Source organism: Delphinapterus leucas, chromosome 10 (assembly GCF_059928025.1).
Source record: "Delphinapterus leucas isolate spDelLeu-1000000601 "Yukka" chromosome 10, BTC_Dleu_Yukka2, whole genome shotgun sequence".
In the NCBI taxonomy this organism is placed as follows: Eukaryota; Metazoa; Chordata; class Mammalia; order Artiodactyla; family Monodontidae; genus Delphinapterus; species Delphinapterus leucas.
Window position 1 is genome coordinate 96714719 of NC_143138.1, and position 20403 is coordinate 96735121.

The 20403-nt window shown below is 47.5% G+C and overlaps 1 protein-coding gene across 7 annotated transcripts in view; it reads left to right on the top strand.

Annotated features, from left to right (window-relative positions):
- LMCD1 (LIM and cysteine rich domains 1) overlaps positions 1–20403 on the top strand; it is a 58394-nt gene that overhangs the window by 15339 nt on the left and 22652 nt on the right. For 4 of the 7 annotated variants that reach the window (XM_089919583.1, XM_089919582.1, XM_030759404.2 and 1 more), the window contains exon 2: positions 13840–13928. In XM_089919583.1, the coding sequence (XP_089775709.1) occupies positions 13840–13928 (89 nt within the window). The other 3 variants (XM_089919579.1, XM_089919580.1, XM_089919581.1) reach the window with 3 other exon arrangements.

Sequence of the window (20403 nt, forward strand, 5' to 3'; positions counted from 1 at the left end):
GGTCCAGTTAATCACTTTAATTCTCTTTTTTACTCTGTGAGTAGAAAAATGGCCCCACATTTTCTCCTCACTTTTATTAGTCATTCCATACTCCTCGGAACCAAATCACCAGAAACTTGAACCAGTTCTGCTCTTGGTATGTGGGGCAAAAACAGAAGCCTTGCCCTCGCACTTGGCATATCAACTGCACTTATCAAGCACAGGCTACGTGCCAGGCATCGTGCTACATAGTTTCTTCCTAATCTTTATGCAAGTCCTGTTTTACAGATGAGTAAACTAAGGTTCAGAGGGATGAAGTAAATTGCCACAGTGACACAGCTAATGTGATGAACATGAATTAAATGTCAGGTCCCCGTCTTCCCTCTAAACCATTTCTCATCTATACCGAACATGTTTACAGGGTTCCAGGACTATGGACCATGAACTTGTTGGTCACAGATGAATTGAGTTGGTAGCCAGACATGCATTAACAATGTTGAATCACATTAGTCAGAATTTGTCTCCCTTTTCAGTTCTTTCATCCTTTGGATTATGTCCAGGAGGAACTCTGCACCTGGTGCTAAAATGGCTTTAACGCCTGGATCACTTGCCCAGTGTCACTTTGAACAGATGGAGAGTGGTCCTCAGGTTCAGAGCTTTACAACGGCAAGAGTATTAGCTAGAATTTAATGTTGTTGTTTCATATTTATTGTATTTTTTATGGCTACCTCCTATTCTTTCAAAACAAACAACTTCTTATTGAAGCATAGTTGATTTGTAATGTATTAGTTTCAGGTGTACAGCAAAGTGATTCAGTTATACACACACACACGTGTGTGTATATATATATTCTTTTTCAGATTCTTTTCTATTATAGGTTATTACAAGATATTGAATATAGTTTTCTGTGCTGTACAGTAGGTCCTTGTCATTTACCTCTTTTATATACAATAGTATATATCTGTTAATCCCAAACTCCTAATTTATCCCTCCCCCCCGCCCTTCCCCTTTGGTAACCATAAATTTGTTTTCTAGGTCTGTGGCTTAATTCCTATTTTTATACATTTTAGGGATAAAGGTTTTTTTTAAGAAATAGGTTTTTCAAAAGTGATCTGTTTGAAGAAAAATTATAAGTAAACAATCACACAGATGGTATACTGAGGATAGGATTTAGGAAGAAGGAAATAGGGCTTCATAAACACCTAATACTTCATAATACCTGATCTCTACAGCACTTTCCAATTTTCAGTATCTCTTATATAAATTACCACACTGGATTCTCACAACAACCCCATGAAGCTGGTAGGAATTATCCGTTTTAAAGATGATGCATTTAAAAACTCAAGGTTCAGAGAGCAGGAACTGCTCACCGTGGTCACACAGGCAGTGAAGAAAGCAGCCGGAGTTCAGGTTCAACTCCAACGTGTATGGTGCTCCGTCAGCACTCCGCCGGCGCATCACGTCAAGGGCAGGAGCAGATGAAGGGCTGTTGCGAAGCAACGGGCCAAGCCTAGAAATGCCAAGGAAAGTCTGCAGAACTTGATGACTCTCCCGATTGGCCTGAGTTTTCACAAGTTCCCCGTGCTTGTATATGTTCTGTTTCATGGACGAGCCTGCGTTTGCTCCATTCTGAGTTTCTCTAGAGAAGTCTGACTCTCTCTCCTTCTAGTGAGTCCCCTTCCAGAAGGTTCAGAAACTGGTCCTCCCATCAGGGCAACATCTCCTACCTTTGGGGTCCACTACAGAAGGGGTGACACAAACTAGAAATGGGCCTCTCAAGGAGGAAAAGCCAGCCTCCGCCCGGTAAGAAGAGCATTTCTTCCAGCAGTTGACTAGGGTTCAGACCGCAGGTCCAGGTGACTGGATGAGCAGGGATTCCATAAACGTGGGAGAACCAGTGGGTTTGGGTGGCAAAGGAGGTGAGTTGGCAGTTCCATCAGTCGATCCACAGAGAGTTTGCAGGAGCTGAACACACTCCTGGAAATGATGCCAAGAGCCAGAGGGAAGAGTTGAAGCCGTTTGAGCAGATTGATGCATAAGAGAGAAGCATCCTGAGAACCAAGGGGAGACCAGAGCCAGTGCTGGAACCTTGGAGGAGGGAGGGGAGCAAGTGAGGGGAGCGGAGAATGGCTGCCCAGGCAGGTTGGGTGACCAGGGGAGGCTAGAATTCTGGAAACCACAGGAAACCAGGGTGGACCTTCTTCCAACTTGTCCTGCAGACAGCCGCCTCAAATGGGAGATCTCTATTATGTGTTAGCTTTTACTACGGCACCTAGAAGCATTGCTCGAAGGCAAAACTGAAAGCAAGCGTTGCCGAGGAAGCTACTGAAACCCATGTTTATTGAGGAGCTACTATGTGCCAAGGCACTGCCAAAGGCACTGGTGATAGAGAAATGAACTAGACACACAGGGACCCTGCCCCCATAGAACTTACGGCCCAGCAGGAAAGAATGACATTAAAGAGTTATATCCATGATTAAATAATTACAATCATGATGGGTACCACAGAGAAGTACAAGATACAGCCTTTTCTAAGACCCTGTGATAGGGGTAGCTAAAGGACAAACAGGAGTGTGTTAGGTGAAGGGAGAGAGATGAGGAAGATGGTCCAAGCAGAGGGAACTGCATATGGGCTGGCTTAGAGGTATAGAGGAATTTGGCATCTTTTCTAGGGCATATGGTTAAATGAATAATTCTAAATTTACTCCAGAGATAATTTTCTGGAAAGGAACTTGGCTTCAGTATCTCTGATTTTACATATTCATTGTGTTCCATGACCTTCAAAGGTGGGACCTTGAAAAGTGGCAAAGTGAATGACCATCTGCTAATTTCTGCTTCATAAAAGTGAAAAACTTGGCCTAAACCCTCTCTAAGGTGTTTCCCTTTCTAAGAATCAGTGATTTTCTCGTGTGAGGTTTCTATAAACGCTGAATTCAACTCTATAGAGTATGGACAACTAGTGCTTTATGTAGGGGGAAAATCAAGGAAAGGATGAAATATTTGAAAGCGTATTTAATGTTAGTTTTAATAGCAATAAAGAGAGAAGAGAGAAGTCACTTATAAGAAGGATACTTGATTTAAACCAAGAAAATGTCTCATGAAAAACACCGCCCAAAAACACAAGTGCTTTTTTCCATCAAGGCACCAGTGTTGGCCGAAGGAAACGTGTGTCTCAATGCTTCCCTTGTCCTATACGTTAACCGTGAGATTCCCAGCAGGAATCATTTATATAAGCAAAGCCTTCAGACATTTAATAACAGAGTTGTACGTTTACACGCACATTTCCTTTTAAGATTTTAAGATTCAGATAGGCAAGATAAAAAATTCTCCAATTTGGTTTGCTAAGTGCCCCGCCCCCGTTTCCAAAATTAACCCCAATAACAGTGTGTTATCCTTGGAAAGCTCAGTGATGCTGCAAGCTCAGAATTCAGATGCACACAACCACACACCCCAAATTACATCCTTACAGGAAGCTGTTCTTGAGACATCAGGCCTCTAAAATCAGGAGAGTCGTAGGAAAACTGGAGAGATATAATGAGTAAATATTGCCAGCCTCAAGCTTACAGTTTTACACTTGAGGAAGAGTCTACTAAGGGTCCAAACCTAAGAACCACGCAGCCAGTGAGATTTTCACTTCCGAGGGTAACCTGGGGGCACCAAGCTTGCTCTCATTTGGGAAAGGGGCGGGGGGCGGTAAAGACTCCCTGCAAGGACTTTATTTTCTTTTATCTCAACTCCCCCGAGCTACTTCGTAAACCTGTAAATAAGATTCCCAGGAGGACTGGATAACTTCTGGCTCTGAGCAAGGGGCTTTACTTCCATCTCCCCCAAAGCTGGCAGGGCCTATCTAAGAAAGAAAAAAGACAACTCCAAGGAAAAAAAAGATTGTGTCGGAGCCTCTGGAAACACTTAAGTTAGGCAAGAAATGCCAGGTCAGCTCCTGCCCTGTGGAAATCCCTTTCACAGCTGAAGAAACAGTGCGCATGCTCTGGGAAGCTGAGTGTCTCAAAGGGTCCATTAAAAAGTCTGGGGGGTTGGGCGGGGCGAGAGGCAGGAGGACCTCTCCTCACATTGACTAAGTAAGCAGCCAGCGACATGTTCAGATCATGGGCGGGCTTTTCTAGAAACGGGCGATCCTCAAAAACGGGAGAGAAGGGTTTTGCCCCCGGGCTGGTTTGATCTGTCTGTGCTTGGCGATGCGCTAGGCACGGTACCCTGGGCAGCGTCTGCAGTTGGTTGAAAGGGAGCTAGAGTCAAAGGGAAATAAGAGTTCAGTCCTAAAAATCCTATCACCTGAGTCCAGCAGGGTCCCCCACACAGAAGATTTGTGGACCCGCTTTGGATACAACGACACGTAAACATCAGCTATCAGCGAGAAGCTGGCAGCCCAAGAGGCTGGTTTGCTTTCCGCCCTGCCAATAGAATGTTAAACAAAGGAGTCAGAGTCCTGGGCCGGGGCTGACAACTCCCTAGATTTTCCATAGCTGTCACACAGATCCAGCCCCCAGCCGTCAGCGGCTGAATTTAGGACATGGGACTTTTTTGCCCCCCCTCAGTACTGCTCTTTTTCGAAGTGACCCCAGCCCCATCACCTGTGAAAGGTAATAAAAGATACTCTGCGAATATTTCAAGGCTGCTCCCTTGCAAGGGCTCTGGCGGTGCCAGCTGAGAGAGGAGCCCTGCCACTTCAATTGGTTCACAGAATTGCTACAGCGATTCGGTCCAAACAGCCTTCCTGTCAGGCCTTTCCATGAGCTGCCAACCCTTGAAAAATGTCCTGATTTGAGTCTTGTCGCCTCTTGGATTATTTTTTGATGAAAGTGCTAAAAACACAGAAGAGTCAAGTTATCGAAAAGGCAGACAAAAAGAAGGCAAAGAAAAAAGGGGTAGATAATCCCCTATCGTGGCTGCCTGAGCATTCGGTGTCCGCACCGTCCTGCCAAGTGATGATGTGGTACAAGGCAGACATTACTAATAGACTCAGCCAAGCAGGCCAGATAGCTGAGGCAATCACGACGGCAATAATTCGTTTTTCATCGGGGGGAAACTTCCAGGAGGCAGCCGGTTGAGCGTGGGGTCAGCTCTGGGGGTGGAGTGCGGTTTTAGAACCAGCCACCCCAAAGGCAGGGGGTCTGGGCATTCGTGCTTTTCTGGAACCAGCCTCAAATCAGTGAGGCTTGTCTGACAAGGGTTGGGGGAGGGGAGGCTAAAGCAGGGTCTTAAACAGAGAAGGCTTTCATTTTATATCTCCCTGTCCACATATGGATTTGTTTTCCTACTTGGTTTTCATAGCCAGATTAACCCTTTTTGTTCACACATGATGCGAACCATGGGGATCTCCGATCATTTCCTCCCCCGGAGGGGAACAGAACCAAATAAGTGATTACAACTATCAGAAATATTCTGTAAATGGTTGTATATGGCGGTCAGGAACTTAAGGGGGGAGGGGGGAGGGGACCTAGTCTAGGAAAATCAAGGAAGCAAGAAGAGGAACTGGATGGTGGTTTCTAGAACTTTCCTGGGACATGCTCATCGAGGAGCCTGAGTAGATGATTGGGGCCCACTTCAGGGACAGCTGATGTGGGAGATACAGAAGCAGCAGGCTCCTCACCCCACAAAGGGTCTGGGCCCACCATGCTTCCTGTTCACCTTTCACGTGCTCTAGAGCATTCGTGAATTCAATGCTCCTTCCTGGCCACCCTGATTTTAACTTAATTTTACCTGTTAAACATGGATGTATTGAGAGAAAGGGGACAGTTCCTGGGGACATATCCAGAGAAAACTCTAATTCAAAAAATTAATGCAGCCCAATGTTTATAGCAGAACTATTTACAATAGCCAAGACACGGAAGCAACCTAGGTGTCCACCGACAGAAGAATGTATAAAGAAGATGTGGTACATATATACAATGGAATACTACTCAGCCATAAAAAAGAATGAAATAATGCCATGTGCAGCAACATGAATGGACCTAGAGAATATAATACAAAGTGAAGGAAGTCAGACAGAGAAAGACAAATCATATGATATCACTTACGTGTAGAATCTAAAAAAGAATGATGCAAATGAACTTATTTACAAAACAGAAATAGAGTCACAGATATAGAAAACAAACTTGGGATTACCAAAGGGGAAGGGGGTGGGGGAGATAAATTAGGAGTTTCGGATTAGCAGGTACAAACTTCTGTATATAAAGTGATAAACAACAAGGTCCTACTGTATAGCACAGGGAACTATATTCAACTTAAAAAAAAAAAAAAAAGGATAGCAAAGGAGAACATGGTATATTTTACCCCAAACCCAAATTCTCCTAGAGCTGAACCTGTACAAACTATCTTGATGGACAAAACAAAACCCAGATGAAACACCATTTCTCACAGGAGTGAAAAGTACTCTTGTTGGGCATTTGTTAACAACTTTCTCTGGGACACCAGACACTCCTAACACCCTGAGCTAAATCCATCAGACTAACTCTTCCAACCACAGCCAGTCCATGGGATAAATTTCAACACACACATGTAATAGGAAAAATAATTGAGTCTTTACCCTAAAATACTGGCAACTCAGCCACTTCTGCAATCAGTTCGTCGCCCACCCAATGTTTTCCTTTTCTGTCACTTTAAATAGGATTGGTCTTTAAAACCAGAAAGAAAAAAGAAGTTTTCCATGCACAGAATTCTAAGCACTAGATCAGTAGGGCTCATCTGAATTTGTTTAGTCTATGCATTTTTATCCTCATTGCACAATTTAGGAAAAGAGAGTCTCTTTTCCTAATTGGAGAGATTTCTTCACATCCGTGCTTGTCCAGACAGAGGAAGAGAAGTTCCCAAGCAGCAAACGTGGGGAGAAACAGTAGATTTGGACACACATACACACACACACACACACACACACACACACACACACACTCTGCCCCCAGATATGACCTCTAATGTAGACGAGGATGTTGCTTCTGCTTCTGGGACTCGCTGTGGTTTTAGGGGGCACTTTATCCAAACCCGTCTCCGTGGTGACTTACACGTCATCATAGAGAGCGTGGGTCAGATGGCGCAGGATGGAAATTTGGAAAAGGAGAGAGACTGCCGGCATTTGGTTGTGCACACTCTTGTCTGTGGCTACCATGTTCTGAGCCAGTCCTCTTAAGGCAGAGGGAATAAAAGACAGAACCCGCCAGGGTCTGGGCTACACATCCCAGTCTTTCCTCTCCTATTTGGGGAAACAGGGTTCTCTTGGCCAAGACCTGAAGCCATAGCCAGGTTGGGCTCCTCCGTCTGGCACGACCCCTCAGCCCGTGCTTTGGCCCCGGGTGGGCAGGGGGAGGACCACCCCTGACCTCAGGCCTGGTAGAGGGTCTCAGGATCCGTGAGAGCCCCCGAGGGCTTCAGGCAGCCAGTGAAATTTAAAGGAAGAGGAAGGGTGTGGTTTCCTTTCTGCGTGGCTGTTAAGAAAGTTACTGCATTTGGCAAGGAAGCCTGGGAGGCAGGCCTGTGCCAGGGCAGATGGGACCAAAATGAAAGGACAACAATAAAATTCAGGCGGCCTGTAAAAACTCACATTGGAGGGGGTGGTGGTCTGCGAGTGGAGTATGGGAGGGGGAGACATTAAGCCAAGGATCTGAGAGCCTTCAAGTCCACGCTGGACAGCTGAGGGCCCAGTGGTGAGGCCTGGATGTTCCCAAACTTGTCTTCACTTTAAAATCCCCTGGGGAACTTCCAAAAATGCCTACAGCCCGTGGTCCATCCCCAGAGATTGCAGCTAAACTGCTCTGGGATTCAGCCTAGGCTTTGGAAGTGCGAAAAGATCCCCAGGCGATTCTAATGGGCAGACAAGTCTGGGAACCACTGATGGAGTCCCTGGCTACTCAAAGTGTGGTCCCCAGACCAGCAGCATTAGCTTCCTCTGGGAGGCCGGGAGTACTATGGAATATCAGGCTCCCCCCGGACTTGCTAGACTAGAATCTGCACACTAGCCAGGTGCCAGGTGATCTGTATGCTAATCAGGGTGTCTGATTAACTTGCGAAGCGCTGCTTCACGCACACACACGCGCGCACACACACGCGCGCGCACACAGACTGGGTCAAATCCTTCTCCTTCCTGGCATGGATTGCATTTGTAATTGTATATCTATGTGAGTTATTACAGAAGTCAGTGTACGGGCCCCAAAATATCTAGAAAAGGTTCCTTAACATTGCCTATAGTGCATGGGTTAAGTTAAAATGTAAACTTCAGTCAGAGTTTCAGTGAGTGCCAGCTCCCTGGCCTGGTCCTATGCATTCGTGACCAGCAGTCATTTCAGGGTTCCAGTGCAGGGCAGATAAACTAGGTGAAGCCAGGGCCTGGATTTCTCTCCCATAGGCACTGCCCGTGGTTCTGATTCTCCTTCTCCTCTGGCTGCCACCTCTCCCACTGAAGCCTGTCTGTTGCCTTGAACATCTACACTTTATTTAGCAGAACAGGGTTAATTGGTAGAAATCCTGAAACCAAGGTGAGCATGACCTTGTCCTACTGCCCTTGCCCCTAACCCTTCCAGGACCTCCCATCCCTCCAGAAACGCTGCCCACCCCCTTGGACCCAAGTGGCCCGAGGCCCCGAGTCAAGGCTAAGCTCGTGGGAGGCTGTCTGGGGTCTGGATACGCCCAGTGCGGTAATGAGTCACAGGACCTAGATTCCAAAGACATGAGTGTGAATCATGTCCTGAGCACTGTACCTTATCAGTTCTGTGAGCTTGTTTTCCTCCTGAGGCAAATGCAAGATACTGACATCCTAGGGTTGTTGTGAAAACCAAGTGAGATAAGGGATGTGAATACACGTTGTAAACTCTAAAGTGCTGTACCTGTGGTGGAAGGTGCCACAGGACAGTCGATGAGAGCATAGCAAGGAAGTAACATCTGCGTGGTTTCACTTCCTGGCTCCATCACTTACTGGCTATTGGATCTCGAAGCGGAGGCATAACCTCTCTGGGCCTGTTTCCTCGCCTGAAAATGAGGTTACTAAAAGTGCCTCTCTGGTGGCTTCATCCAGAAGCTTAAATTAAATATTATGAAAATGCTTGGTGTACGCCCCGCACATAAGATGTACTCAAGCAATGTTAGCTACAATCATGACCATTAGGAAAGACAAAACAGTTTTGCTTAAAGTTATAATACAAATAAGGACAGACTAAGGAGACCGCCCTTCCCCAGAGGGGCTCCAGTCCAGACCATTCTGAAGAGGCAAGGTGCTTCTCCTCTCTCAGACTCACGGGCCTACGTCACCTGTTGACTGGGAATAATGACTATACCTCACAGGGGTGTCATCACTGTTAAGGAAGAGGTCTCTACACCTTCTCTCCTGGGACTCGGGGGGGAAAGGGACGTTTTTAAGTAACAAAGCACATTGACCAGTAACACAGGTATGCTTATAGAGTTTACCTGTAAAAGACAAGTCAGAATACTTGGCTTGGAAGAGAATTTAGTGTCAGTTCAGAACGCCCCAGCTCAAAAATCAAACCCATGGGTAGTCAGGAGGGCATGTGATGGTGTTAAGATACAGTTTTCAAGAGGTAAAAGCATGATTCTTGTGCAACTATAAAAGGAAACTTAGCAAAGATTATATTCAACTCATTATATAATGAAGGAACCAGTAAGCTATTTAGAGCAGTTCAAAAAGCATTTGAAGAGTTAGGGGTTCCTAGGTAATGACAAGATTGATAGCTTAGGTACATAACTAGTTAATGTCCTACAGGACCATCCACCATAACCCTTGGGGTCGTCTTTTTCAAAAGGACAGAAACTATTCGTATTGGTATCTCTACTGGACAAAAATCTACATGTTAACATGGAACTTCACCGAGTCTAAGGATAGCAAGAAGTAAATTTCTCTAGATAATCCCTGCAGGGATGGGGTGGGGTGGAGAAAATGTCATATTGCCACCATATGACATTGAAGGATGTGCCACCCACCTTTCTGCCTTCCATCCGAGTTTTGGACTTTTTTTTTTTTTAAACAATGGTAAATACTTACCTCACTTTACAAACAACCTTTCTCTTACATGATGCTTACAACAGCCCTAATGAGGCAAAAAGGGCAGAGAAAACTCATTTCCAGAGGAGAAAACTGAGTTACACGAGGAGAGAGAGAAGCTGGGCTTGGAGGAGAATCCCGTTTTCTAATTCCGAGTCTCATGCTCGTCCTGAAACTCCATCTCACCCTTGCCCTTCTCTGCTCCCCTTCATTTCAGCCTCCCATTGCTCTCGGTGGCACTGTTCCCCTTTCAGACTTCCCTTGGGGTTCACTGAAGGTAAATGCTCGAGGAGGGAGGAGACCCCGCCACTCCCCACCCTTTGTATCCCAGAGGCTTCTGGTCTCATCCAAGTCCTTTTAAGTCCCCGACACCATTCAGTTCCACAGCATTAGATGAACCACACATCCTACTACCCCGAGCCAAAGAAAGTTGTCCAAACACTTTATCCTCCCCTTGGGAAAAAGGACAGAATGGATGCTGTATTCCAAGAACCCATTTTTTTAAGTGGTGGCTCCTTTCAAGCGCTTGTCTTCTCAGCTACTGTGAGCCACTTTGCCATCTTTCATCTGAGACGGCATCCACATCAGAGAAACCCACTGTTTACAAACCGGAATATCTCATTTGAAACACCTGTTCTGATTGACGTTTTCCCTTCGTCGATAAACAGGATGGTCATTTTCTGTGTCAGGGAGAGCTGGGTCTGTCTGCCTCCTTGGTGAATGGCACGTAGCGGACAAATGTCTGTTTACTGTGTTAAACCGTCAGCCAGGAGACCGGCAGCAAGTGTGCCCTGATGGCCCAAATCGGTTTCTTCCTCGCAAGGCCATTTAGTTTTCTCACCCACGGACTTCTGTTGTCATGGAAACTGTCCCACTAGCAGGATAGAGACTCAGCCCAACCCTGCTTCCTGCATCCAGTGAGAGAGGCAACATTTATAATCATGAAACAAAGTAGACAATAAGAAAGTATATGGGGTGTACAGTTAGAAAAGTAGTTCCTCTGAAGTCACCTAGAACTCTGAAGCTGGGAAAAAAATTTTTTTGAGAACATCTGATTCAGAGTATGTTTATATGAGGTATACTGACAACAGCAAACACTCGGTGCATAATAAGTGCATGCTAAGCCCTTTCCGTGCGGCAGCCCATTGAACCCTCTCAGTGACTCCAGGGGGCAGGGTGGTTCTTACTGGCCCCATGACACAGATGAAGAAACAGACTCCACGAATCACTCACTGGCCCAAGTCCAACAGAAGAAAGGGACAGAACTGGGACGAAAATGCACACCTCTGACCCCGAAGCCCAGACCTCTTGACTTGAAACAGCTGCCTTCTCCTATCTCTCTTGCCTCTGTCATAAGCTAGCTCTTGAAAGGCGCTGGACGCCCCGGTCCATCCAGCGTCCACCATTTTTATTTGATCATATAATCCTTCCCACCTCCGCCATAAGCCACTTTGTAAGAGCCCACAGAACGAGGATTCCATGCAACAGGATATGGGCCACCACGATCCAGGCCAGTTTTCTCATTTCCCAGAGGACCACCTTGGGCTGGGCAGGGAAACGACTCGCCTCTAGCTGCACAGCTAATAAATGTCAGAGTTGACACCATAGAGCCAGCCCCCCGACCCACGGGCCCGAGCTCGGCTGTACTGGGCCGCCTTGCATCTAAACCAAACCCTGAGCCAGCAGTTCAGCTCTCCCGGCCAAGCATCAGGACTAATCCCCTTGTAGGCTGGCTGTTAAATCCGACAGTCGCTAGAACAGTGCTCCAGTGGGCGGGGTGATTTGCCACTTAGGAAATTCTCCCGCGTAGCTCTTCTGTTTCAGGCTTTGCTGCCTCCGGGTAAACCTAAAACCATCCAGCGATGAAGCCTGATTCATACATCATACACCTCCCCGCAAAACTTCAAATCATTTAAACATGAAGTGTTATGGGATCGTTGTATTTCACCTAGTAGAATCCAACGTGTCAGGAACAACAGGCAAGGTTTTCTATGCCAACAGCTTTAGGGAGCAAAGTTCCACCCACGAATGAAAGTTCCCCAGCTCAGACAACGAGACGGTGGTGAGCATTGTCTTCGTTTTCCATTTTAACATGACTCTAGCACTGAATAGGCACAAATATAAACATGCATCCCTTCAAATACGTGCCACATGGCTCTTAACTCCCAAGGCTGTGAAGGTGTATTAGACAGAACAGTGAAGTGTCTGAGGACGTGGTATAAACAACAGTCACCACGCAAGAGGTGTGGAGCTGGGTATTATCTCGGGAAGACTTGGGCGGGAGAAGAGAAATATTGTGAAGGATAACTGTTTCTTCCTATGTCCTTCTTTGAATTCTGACACTAGCAATGAGGACGGCCTCACGACTTGTCTTCTCCCCACTTACAAGCAGAGAGAGTAGAGGTGTCATGCCCCACAGAGCATGCTCAGATCGTGACACCCTACCCATCCAGCCCTTTTGTACCCTTCTGCCCTTGCATACCTCCTCCTTCTGCTAGGACCTCCTTCTCCTCCTTTTCTGCCCACTCACCATGCACAGCCCCAATCCTGAGTCACCGCCTCTGAGACGCCTCTCTGGAATTCCCATTCGGGTTAACACCTTCCTCTATGCTCCTAAAGTCTGTGTGCAAGATAATAGCAGCTACCATTTGTAGTGGCTAAGGTGGCTGGGCACATTACATGCGTTATCTCTGTACCCATTTGACGGGTAAGGTAACTGAGGCTTAGTTTGTCCAAGGCCACACGGCTGTTAAGTCACGAAGCTGGGTGTGGAATCCAGGTCTCTCAGGCTCCAAAGTCCATGTCTTTCTACTACACAACAGGCAGCTGTCCTTGCCTCAAACTAATCCCTTCCCAGGAAAGGGGATAAGTATGTGTTTCTCCATCTCCCCCTAGACTGTGTATTCCTCTAGGGCACCACGAGTCTTACCATGTATCCCTGTGCCTGGCACATAGCAGATGCTAAATAAATGGTTAAATGAATCAATAGTTTGTTGAATGAGAAGCTTATCCCTTTATCCCACAAGTTGATGGAACACTGCTTCTGATAAAATCCTAGTACATGTGGTTCCCATCCCAAGTCAGCGCCCACCCCCAGTGGAGAGTCAGGTCAGTTTCTCAGCTGGCAGATCCATATGCTAACCCACCACTTCTCCAAGTTTCATGTCCTATGAATCTCCTGGGAATTGTGTTAAAGTGCAGATTCTAATTCGAAAGGGCTGAGACCCTCATGGGTGGGGCGTTTCCTGCAGGCTTCTGGTGATGCCGCGGGTTTGAAGACCCCATTTGAGAGCCAGCCGGGTCTAAATACCTCAGCGAGCAGCAGCCTTACCTGTGGCTGGTAACGAACAATAAAACCTGTCTCATGCGTTGCGCTCCTCCCAAAAGACGACCAGATTTCAAATGCTCCTGATTTTCCGTGATTTAGCAAAATATTTCAGCTATGCTTTGAGCTGTAAACATTTGGCAGCATGAACCTTTGTTTGTGCCTGTAGCTTTGGTTTAATCACACCCTATCAATAAATCACAAATAAATGAGAGACAGGAGGCACTCACTGGAAGATTCCATTCCAGTGACAAGTGGATCAGGGGAGCGGGTGAGGGTTGGGGAAGGCGCAGATGAGCCCCAGGGCATTTCTGCTGGGAAAGTTCCACCCTTCCACACTCGCCTAACCCATGGCCACTTTCCTGACTGGTCTCCTCCATTCCTGGTAAACAGTGAAGTGATGGCTTATTCATCTCGAGACCTTTGAACCCCACACAATCGCTTTGCTGGCATGCCAAGTCTTTAGAGGTCAAGCATCCCCGGTCCAAGACGTTTGGAAGGAAAACACCCTCTTTTCTGTCTCCTTTTCCAGATGTCCCTGGGCCAGCAGCAGTCAGCAAGAGGTGTGCCTTGTCTGAGATGCAAGGGGACGTGTTCGGGCTTCGAGCCGCATTCATGGAGGTAACGCAGTTTGTCAGGAGAGGCTCTGCCTGCCTTCATTTCTTGGCTGTCCTCTCTGGGAACCCTGGTCATTCTCTGATGGGACCGTTTAGAATGCATGTGTTGCTGGTGGACTGGCTCCAGGGTGAATGCCTTCTTGCTTGGCTTAATTCAGAAATGACAGAAAAGCCCTTGAGGGGCCAAGATGAAGAAGGAGTTCAGGGCTTTATAAACCATTTCCAGGTGGAGGCTGCCAAGCTCAGCCCGGTGAGGATGCTCTGGGAAGCGGTGGACAGTTGTTAGCTGGTGCCTGGTCCACGCTGGGTAGACCTGTCTGTCCTGGGATTTGGTGTATGGGCTTCATCTCCCCCTCCTGCGCCATCATCCCCCTGGGGTTCTGACCAAAGAGTGCCCCTGGGACAGAAATAAAAATCACTGTGTCCACAGTACTTAAAAGCCAGGACCTGGTATTCACATCCAAGGCAGGAGGGCTGTGAGATCCAGCTGGACTTGGACTCACAGCGCTGTTCTTTTTTTTTTTCATTGAGGACTCTGAAAACAAGAGGCAGGGCTGCCGCTCTGCACAATCCCCGGGCACTATTCACATCAGCGTCTGTGTGGATCGTATGCCCTGGAGGTGTGCAGGGCACAGCCTGGGGGACCGTCCCTGCAGCCCTGGGAGAGAGAGGCTAAGCCCTGTAGGGCACGAGAGCTAGAAAGGAGCTTTTTGTCTCCACTGCCAGAGGGTTGCCTTGGGCACTCAGTGGAAAAACAAAATTGGGGAGATGTTTGTCTCAGAGAAGTTGATTTCCACTGTGAGATAGCAGTTACCAAAAATACTTATTGAGCTGAGCTAAGTCTTTTCTACTTAAATGCTAAAATAACCCTAAGCAGGAGGTACTAGTATGTCCACTTTACAGATGAGGAAACTGAGGGTGGGTAATGGGGGAACGGCGACCAGAGGGCAGAATTCGGACTCAGGTCTGTATGAAGCCCCATCCCACACTGTCAACCATTCTGCATGCAGTACTGGGGTCCAGGCACAAGGTTGTTCCTTGACGCTATTCCCAGGCAGTCCCCACTTCGGAGGAGCCAGGGACCGTCAAGGTCATCCAATCCCAACACCCGTCCCCTGCACAAATTCCTCCCACAGCTAGGATGTCCTTCCAGGACGAAGAGCTCCCCACGCATCTACTTTGGCCACTTGAGCTCTTTCTGGCCTTGAAAAGAGGCTGCCTCCCTATCATTTCACCCCGTTGGTCCTGAATCTGCCACCAGGGTGTCAGAGAACAAGGCTGGCCCCTCATCAGCTCTCTGAAGACAAGCGAGGATGCCTCCCTCAAGAGTTCTTGGAGCTGAGGGATAATGTTCCCTAAATGCACACATGGCGTCAGTGCAGTAATGTTTCCATTCTCTCAAGGACCACAGTCCCGCGCTGCTGTCTGGCATCTGAAAATGGGTGTTTGATATATTTTGTCTGGTTTCCTAGTTGTTTATGGCAGCAGGGCAATTCTGGACACTGTTCCTCTCGGCTAGGAGCAGAAGCCTCTCAGCATTGTTTTCATCCCATTTCCTCAGCATCCTACAAGTTCTTTGAACGTCAAGCGAACTTGTCCTTGAGAAACACAGACTGCAGCTTTTAGGTCCTGCCCATCCAGTGTCACCTTGGAACAACCTTAATAGGGACCTAAATTTGATGCTTCGTAGATCAGTGAGGTCGCAGAGCCTTAGCAGGGAAACCGTGTCAAACCGTTTTTCTGCTTCAGTTCTCATGTTCTCAATAGTTTGAAAGATATTTAAAGGGTCAGAGTGGCAGCCAGTCTGGTTTCATGGGAAAGTTTCCTAACTAGTAATCACAGGACAGAATTCATGTGCTGACTCTGCTTGAATAAGACACTTCCCTTCTCTAAGCCTCAGATTTCCCATCTGAAAAATGGGAAGGTTGGAGCTGGTGGGCCCAAGGATCCCCTTCCAGCTTTACAATTCCATAGTTTCAGGCAAACTGTCTGGAATCCAATTACGGATTCACACGGTTGGTAGAATTAGAATGGTCTTCATATTCGCAGCACAGAATAAGTAGAATTACTTAGAGAGGAGGGTACAGAGTGAAGACAAAAGCAGACTTTCAGAACAAACATATCATGGAAATGGAAGGGGAGGTCCCCCCAGCAGCCTTCAGCATCCCGCTTTCCAAATGGCCACGCCGGAGTCCCTGCCCGCAGGGGCCAACCTCATAGGATGCTGAGCTGCCATACACGGCAGAGGGAAGCGGGCCTCCAGAAGGCCAAGCTTTTCAGAGAGAGCCCAGGGCAAGGCTTCTTCCTCGCATGCAGAGACTGGTCATCATCACCATCATTCTAATAGCTTTATTTTTTAAAGGCACACCAATTTCAGTGGGTAGAGGGAAAAAACCTGATCTGAGGGAAGCAGGGGACATACTGTGAAAAATGGAAGGGAGACCACTGGCTCTGCAAATTACAAAATTTTACACCCTTTGGGGGTGTCTCTGGATAGATTCCCCCAATCTCCTCATCGCGGCACCCCTTTGATGTTAATTCTGCTCCTCTCACCAGGGTCAGGATCTTCATAGGTGGCTGTGCAGTAATACAATAGCTGGGCTTCCTGTGCTTTTGGAGTGACAACCTATAGAAAGTCAGCCTGAGGTGCCTAAGTTCCTGAAAGGGACATACTCATGCCTCTCGCGCTTTGGGGTGCATGAGAATCCCCTCTGGAACAGGGTCGCGAGTGCCCGGACCCAGATCGCACTCCAGACGCATGTATCTAACTGGCGGGGGCCGAGCGGGGCATCCCCAAGTTAACACAGCTCCCCAGGTGATTTGGGCGTGCAGCAAAGCTTGAAAACTCATCAACTAGATCAAGGGTCAGCAAACTTTCTTTAAAGAGCCAGATAGGGCTTCCCTGGTGGCGCAGTGGCTGAGAGTCCGCCTGCCGATGCAGGGGACACGGGTTCGTGCCCCGGTCTGGGAAGATCCCACATGCCGCGGAGCGGCTGGGCCCATGAGCCATGGCCGCTGAGCCTGCGCGTCCGGAGCCTGTGCTCTGCAACGGGAGAGGCCACAGCAGTGAGAGGCCCGCGTACCGCAAAAAATAAAAATAAATAAAGAGCCAGATAGTAATCGTTTTCGGCTTCACAAGCCACATGGCCTCTGTCACACCTATTCAGCTTGGCCCTTGTAGCAGGAAATCATCCATAGACAGTACGTAAATGAATGAATGTGACTGTGTTGTAATAAATCTTTATTTAGGGACACTGAAATTCAAATTTCTCATCATTTTCATGTGTCCCAAAAGAGTTCATAGGCCATATAAAAAGAGGTGATGGACTGGATTCTGCCAGTGGGCTGTAGTTTGCCAACCCCTGATATAGACCAACCCTCCCATTTTACAGATAAGAAACTTGCCAGGGGTCTGTGGTGGGCTAGTGTTCAGGCTGGGATTAGAGCCCAAGGCCATGCCATTTCCATAATTCCAGGTTGCCTATGACAGATTGCAGAAATGGCCGTTGTGACACCACTGAGGATCTTTCCAGATGTGTCTGTGTCCCCTGCAATCTGGGTGCCTGGAAAGAGTGAGGTGGGACCAAGGGGGTGTCCGCCTCAGAAACGCGTCTGGTGACATGAAGAGCATGAAGAAAGGAAAAATAATGTGGACACAATCTCAAAGAACATCTATTTGTCAGCATTTTGCATTTCAAAGCGTTCTGCGTTCCCAACGCCTCGCACAGCATCCTGAGCGTCTACATGGACCAACAGAGCAAAGGGCAGCTTCCTCCCCCACTTCCACGTGTGGAAGGTTTGGGGACGTCAGAGGACCCGGTGGGACACTGGGCTTTCCTTCACTTCCTTCCTCGTCTTCCTCTCTCCGCTTCCTGCTCTGCTGCTGCCTCCCTCACCCCGCCCCATAAACCAAAAGTGCCCTCACCTGTCTTCTTAAAGAATCAGTTTCCTCCATGACTGGCTCATACAGAATATTATTGGGTCATGAATAAAATGCCCCAGTTCCATAAAACAAGCAACCCGTTCTCATGAGCACGAAAAGAAAAGCCTTCTTGCATTTGCCCTGTACCGTTTTTAGGGTCCTATTCATCTTGAGAGATAATTTCTCTGGAATTATCATTGAGATCTGCGATTTTAACATGTCTCAAATGGCAGCCCACTGAATGTGAACTTGGACTGGAAGCTTCTCCTCAAATAACGCTGGAAATGCTGCCTTCTCTTCCCCTTAATGTCACACTGCACACCCGTGCGTTAAAAACAAGAAGCAGCCTTGCACTGAAGAAATGCGTTTAACCTTCTGTAGCCTGCTGACCTCCATCACCGCTGAGCCCTTTCCCTGGGCCACATCCTGACCTCCTGGGGGAACTGGTCCAGGGAGCAGAACCGCCCCCCCACCCAGAGCATCTGCAACTCCCACGTGGCCCAACCTGATTCTACCTTATGTCATGGTTTCCACCTGATTTTCTCTCCCTCTCCCACCCCAACTGCAGTCTCCTTGAAGGTTGTGATGGGGCCTCCTTCTTTTCATATTAGACTAGGATTTCTCAACCTCAGCACTACTGACATTTGGGACTGGATAATTCTTTGCTGTGGAGGGAGCTGTCCTGTGCATTGTAGGATGTTTAGCAGCATCCTTGGCCTCCACACTATAGACGTCATAGCACCCCATTGGGACTATCAAAGGTGTCTCCATACTCAGTCTTAAAAAAGAACAAAATAGGGCTTCCCTGGTGGCGCAGTGGTTGAGGGTCCGCCTGCCAATGCAGGGGACACGGGTTCGTGCCTCGGTCCGGGAGGATCCCACATGCCGTGGAGCAGCTGGGCCTGTGGGCCATGGCCGCTGAGCCTGCGGGTCCGGAGCCTGTGCTCCGCAACGGGAGAGGCCACGGCAGTGAGAGGCCCGCGTACCGCAAAAAAAAAAAAAAAAAAGAACAAAATAATGCCATTTGCAGCAACATGCATGGACCTAGAGATTGTCATACTGAGTGAAGTAAGTCAGACACAGAAAGACAAATATTATATGATATTGCTTATATGTGGAATCTAAAAAAAGGGTACAAATGAACTTACTTACAAAACACAAGTAGAGTCATGGATGTAGAAAACAATCTTATGGCTATCAGGGTATGGGGGGTGGAGGGATAAATCGGGTGGCTGGGATTGACATATACACACTACTATATATAAAATAGATAACTAATAAGAACCTGCTGTATAGCACAGGGAGCTCTACTCAATACTCTGTAATGGCCTATATGGGAAAAGAATCTTAAAAAAAAAAAAAGAGTGGAATATGTATATGTATAATTGATACACTTTGCTCTACAGCAGAAACTAACACAACATTGTAAATCAACTATGCTCCAATAAAAAGTTTTTTTAAAAAAAGTGTCTCCAGACATTGTCAAATGCCCCCTGGGGACAGATCTGACCTTGGCTGGGAAACACTGATGTAGACCATCAAGGCATGCGTCTGGTAGCCCCACAGTCAAAATTTGTACTAAATGATTAAATGCATCAGGCTCCTGAGTTTAGAAAAGAAGGGTTCCTCCAGGCAGGCCTGGCTGTGAAGCACCCACGCAACTGCCCTGACATGTCTCTGGCTTAGGCCTGCCCCATCCCGCGGTAGGTCTTCATGTAGCTCACTTGACCTAACAAGCTCTAAATCGCGTGTGTTCCAGCATCTGAGACACAGCACGCCTAAGGGGACACGGCCAGGAAGGGAGGGGAGCGGTTTTCCTCTCACACTGGGAACCCTCTGGATATCTAAACCTTAACAGCAGGACACAAAGCAGCCAACTGCTTTTGTTTTTAATTGTCAGAGGGAAGTGTCAGGCCTCAAGTCACTGTGAAGCTTCCCCGGGACGCTTTTTCTTTTCCCAGCCCCAGGACAAAGCCTTGGCAAGGGACATCAATCTCTCCAGCCCGAGGGGTTTCCTAAACTCATTCCCTTCCCCCCAGGTCCTGTCCACCAGTTTCCTGAAGAAAATTTCCAGCTGTATTTTAACTTCAGGATGAGTGCTAAAGAGTTTACAAGTTGCTGAAGCTCTGAGGCTCATGAATCTTGGGAGACAATTTCAATAATTCTTTAGAGCAGGGATCAGTAGACTTTTTTTTAATAAAGGGCCAGAGAGTAGATATTTTAGGTTCCATGGGCCACGTGATCTCTGCTGCAATTACTTATCTGCTGTTGCCGCCCAAAGACAATATGTAAATGAATGGGCACAGCTGTGTTCCAATAAAACTTTATTTACAGAAGCAAGTTGTGGGCCGCGTTTAGCCCACAGGCTGTGAAGACTCCTGCTGTAGAACATCTCCAGTGATGAACCAGCCTTTGCCACCCCAGTGACCAAGAGGAAAAATGTGCTGCTCTTTTTACCCACAAAAGTCATACCCACATTCCCCACAGATAGATAGGAAGACGTGAGTTTCTGACGTCAAAGGCCTTTTGGGCTCCGGTTACCATTTGTCTGCTGCTA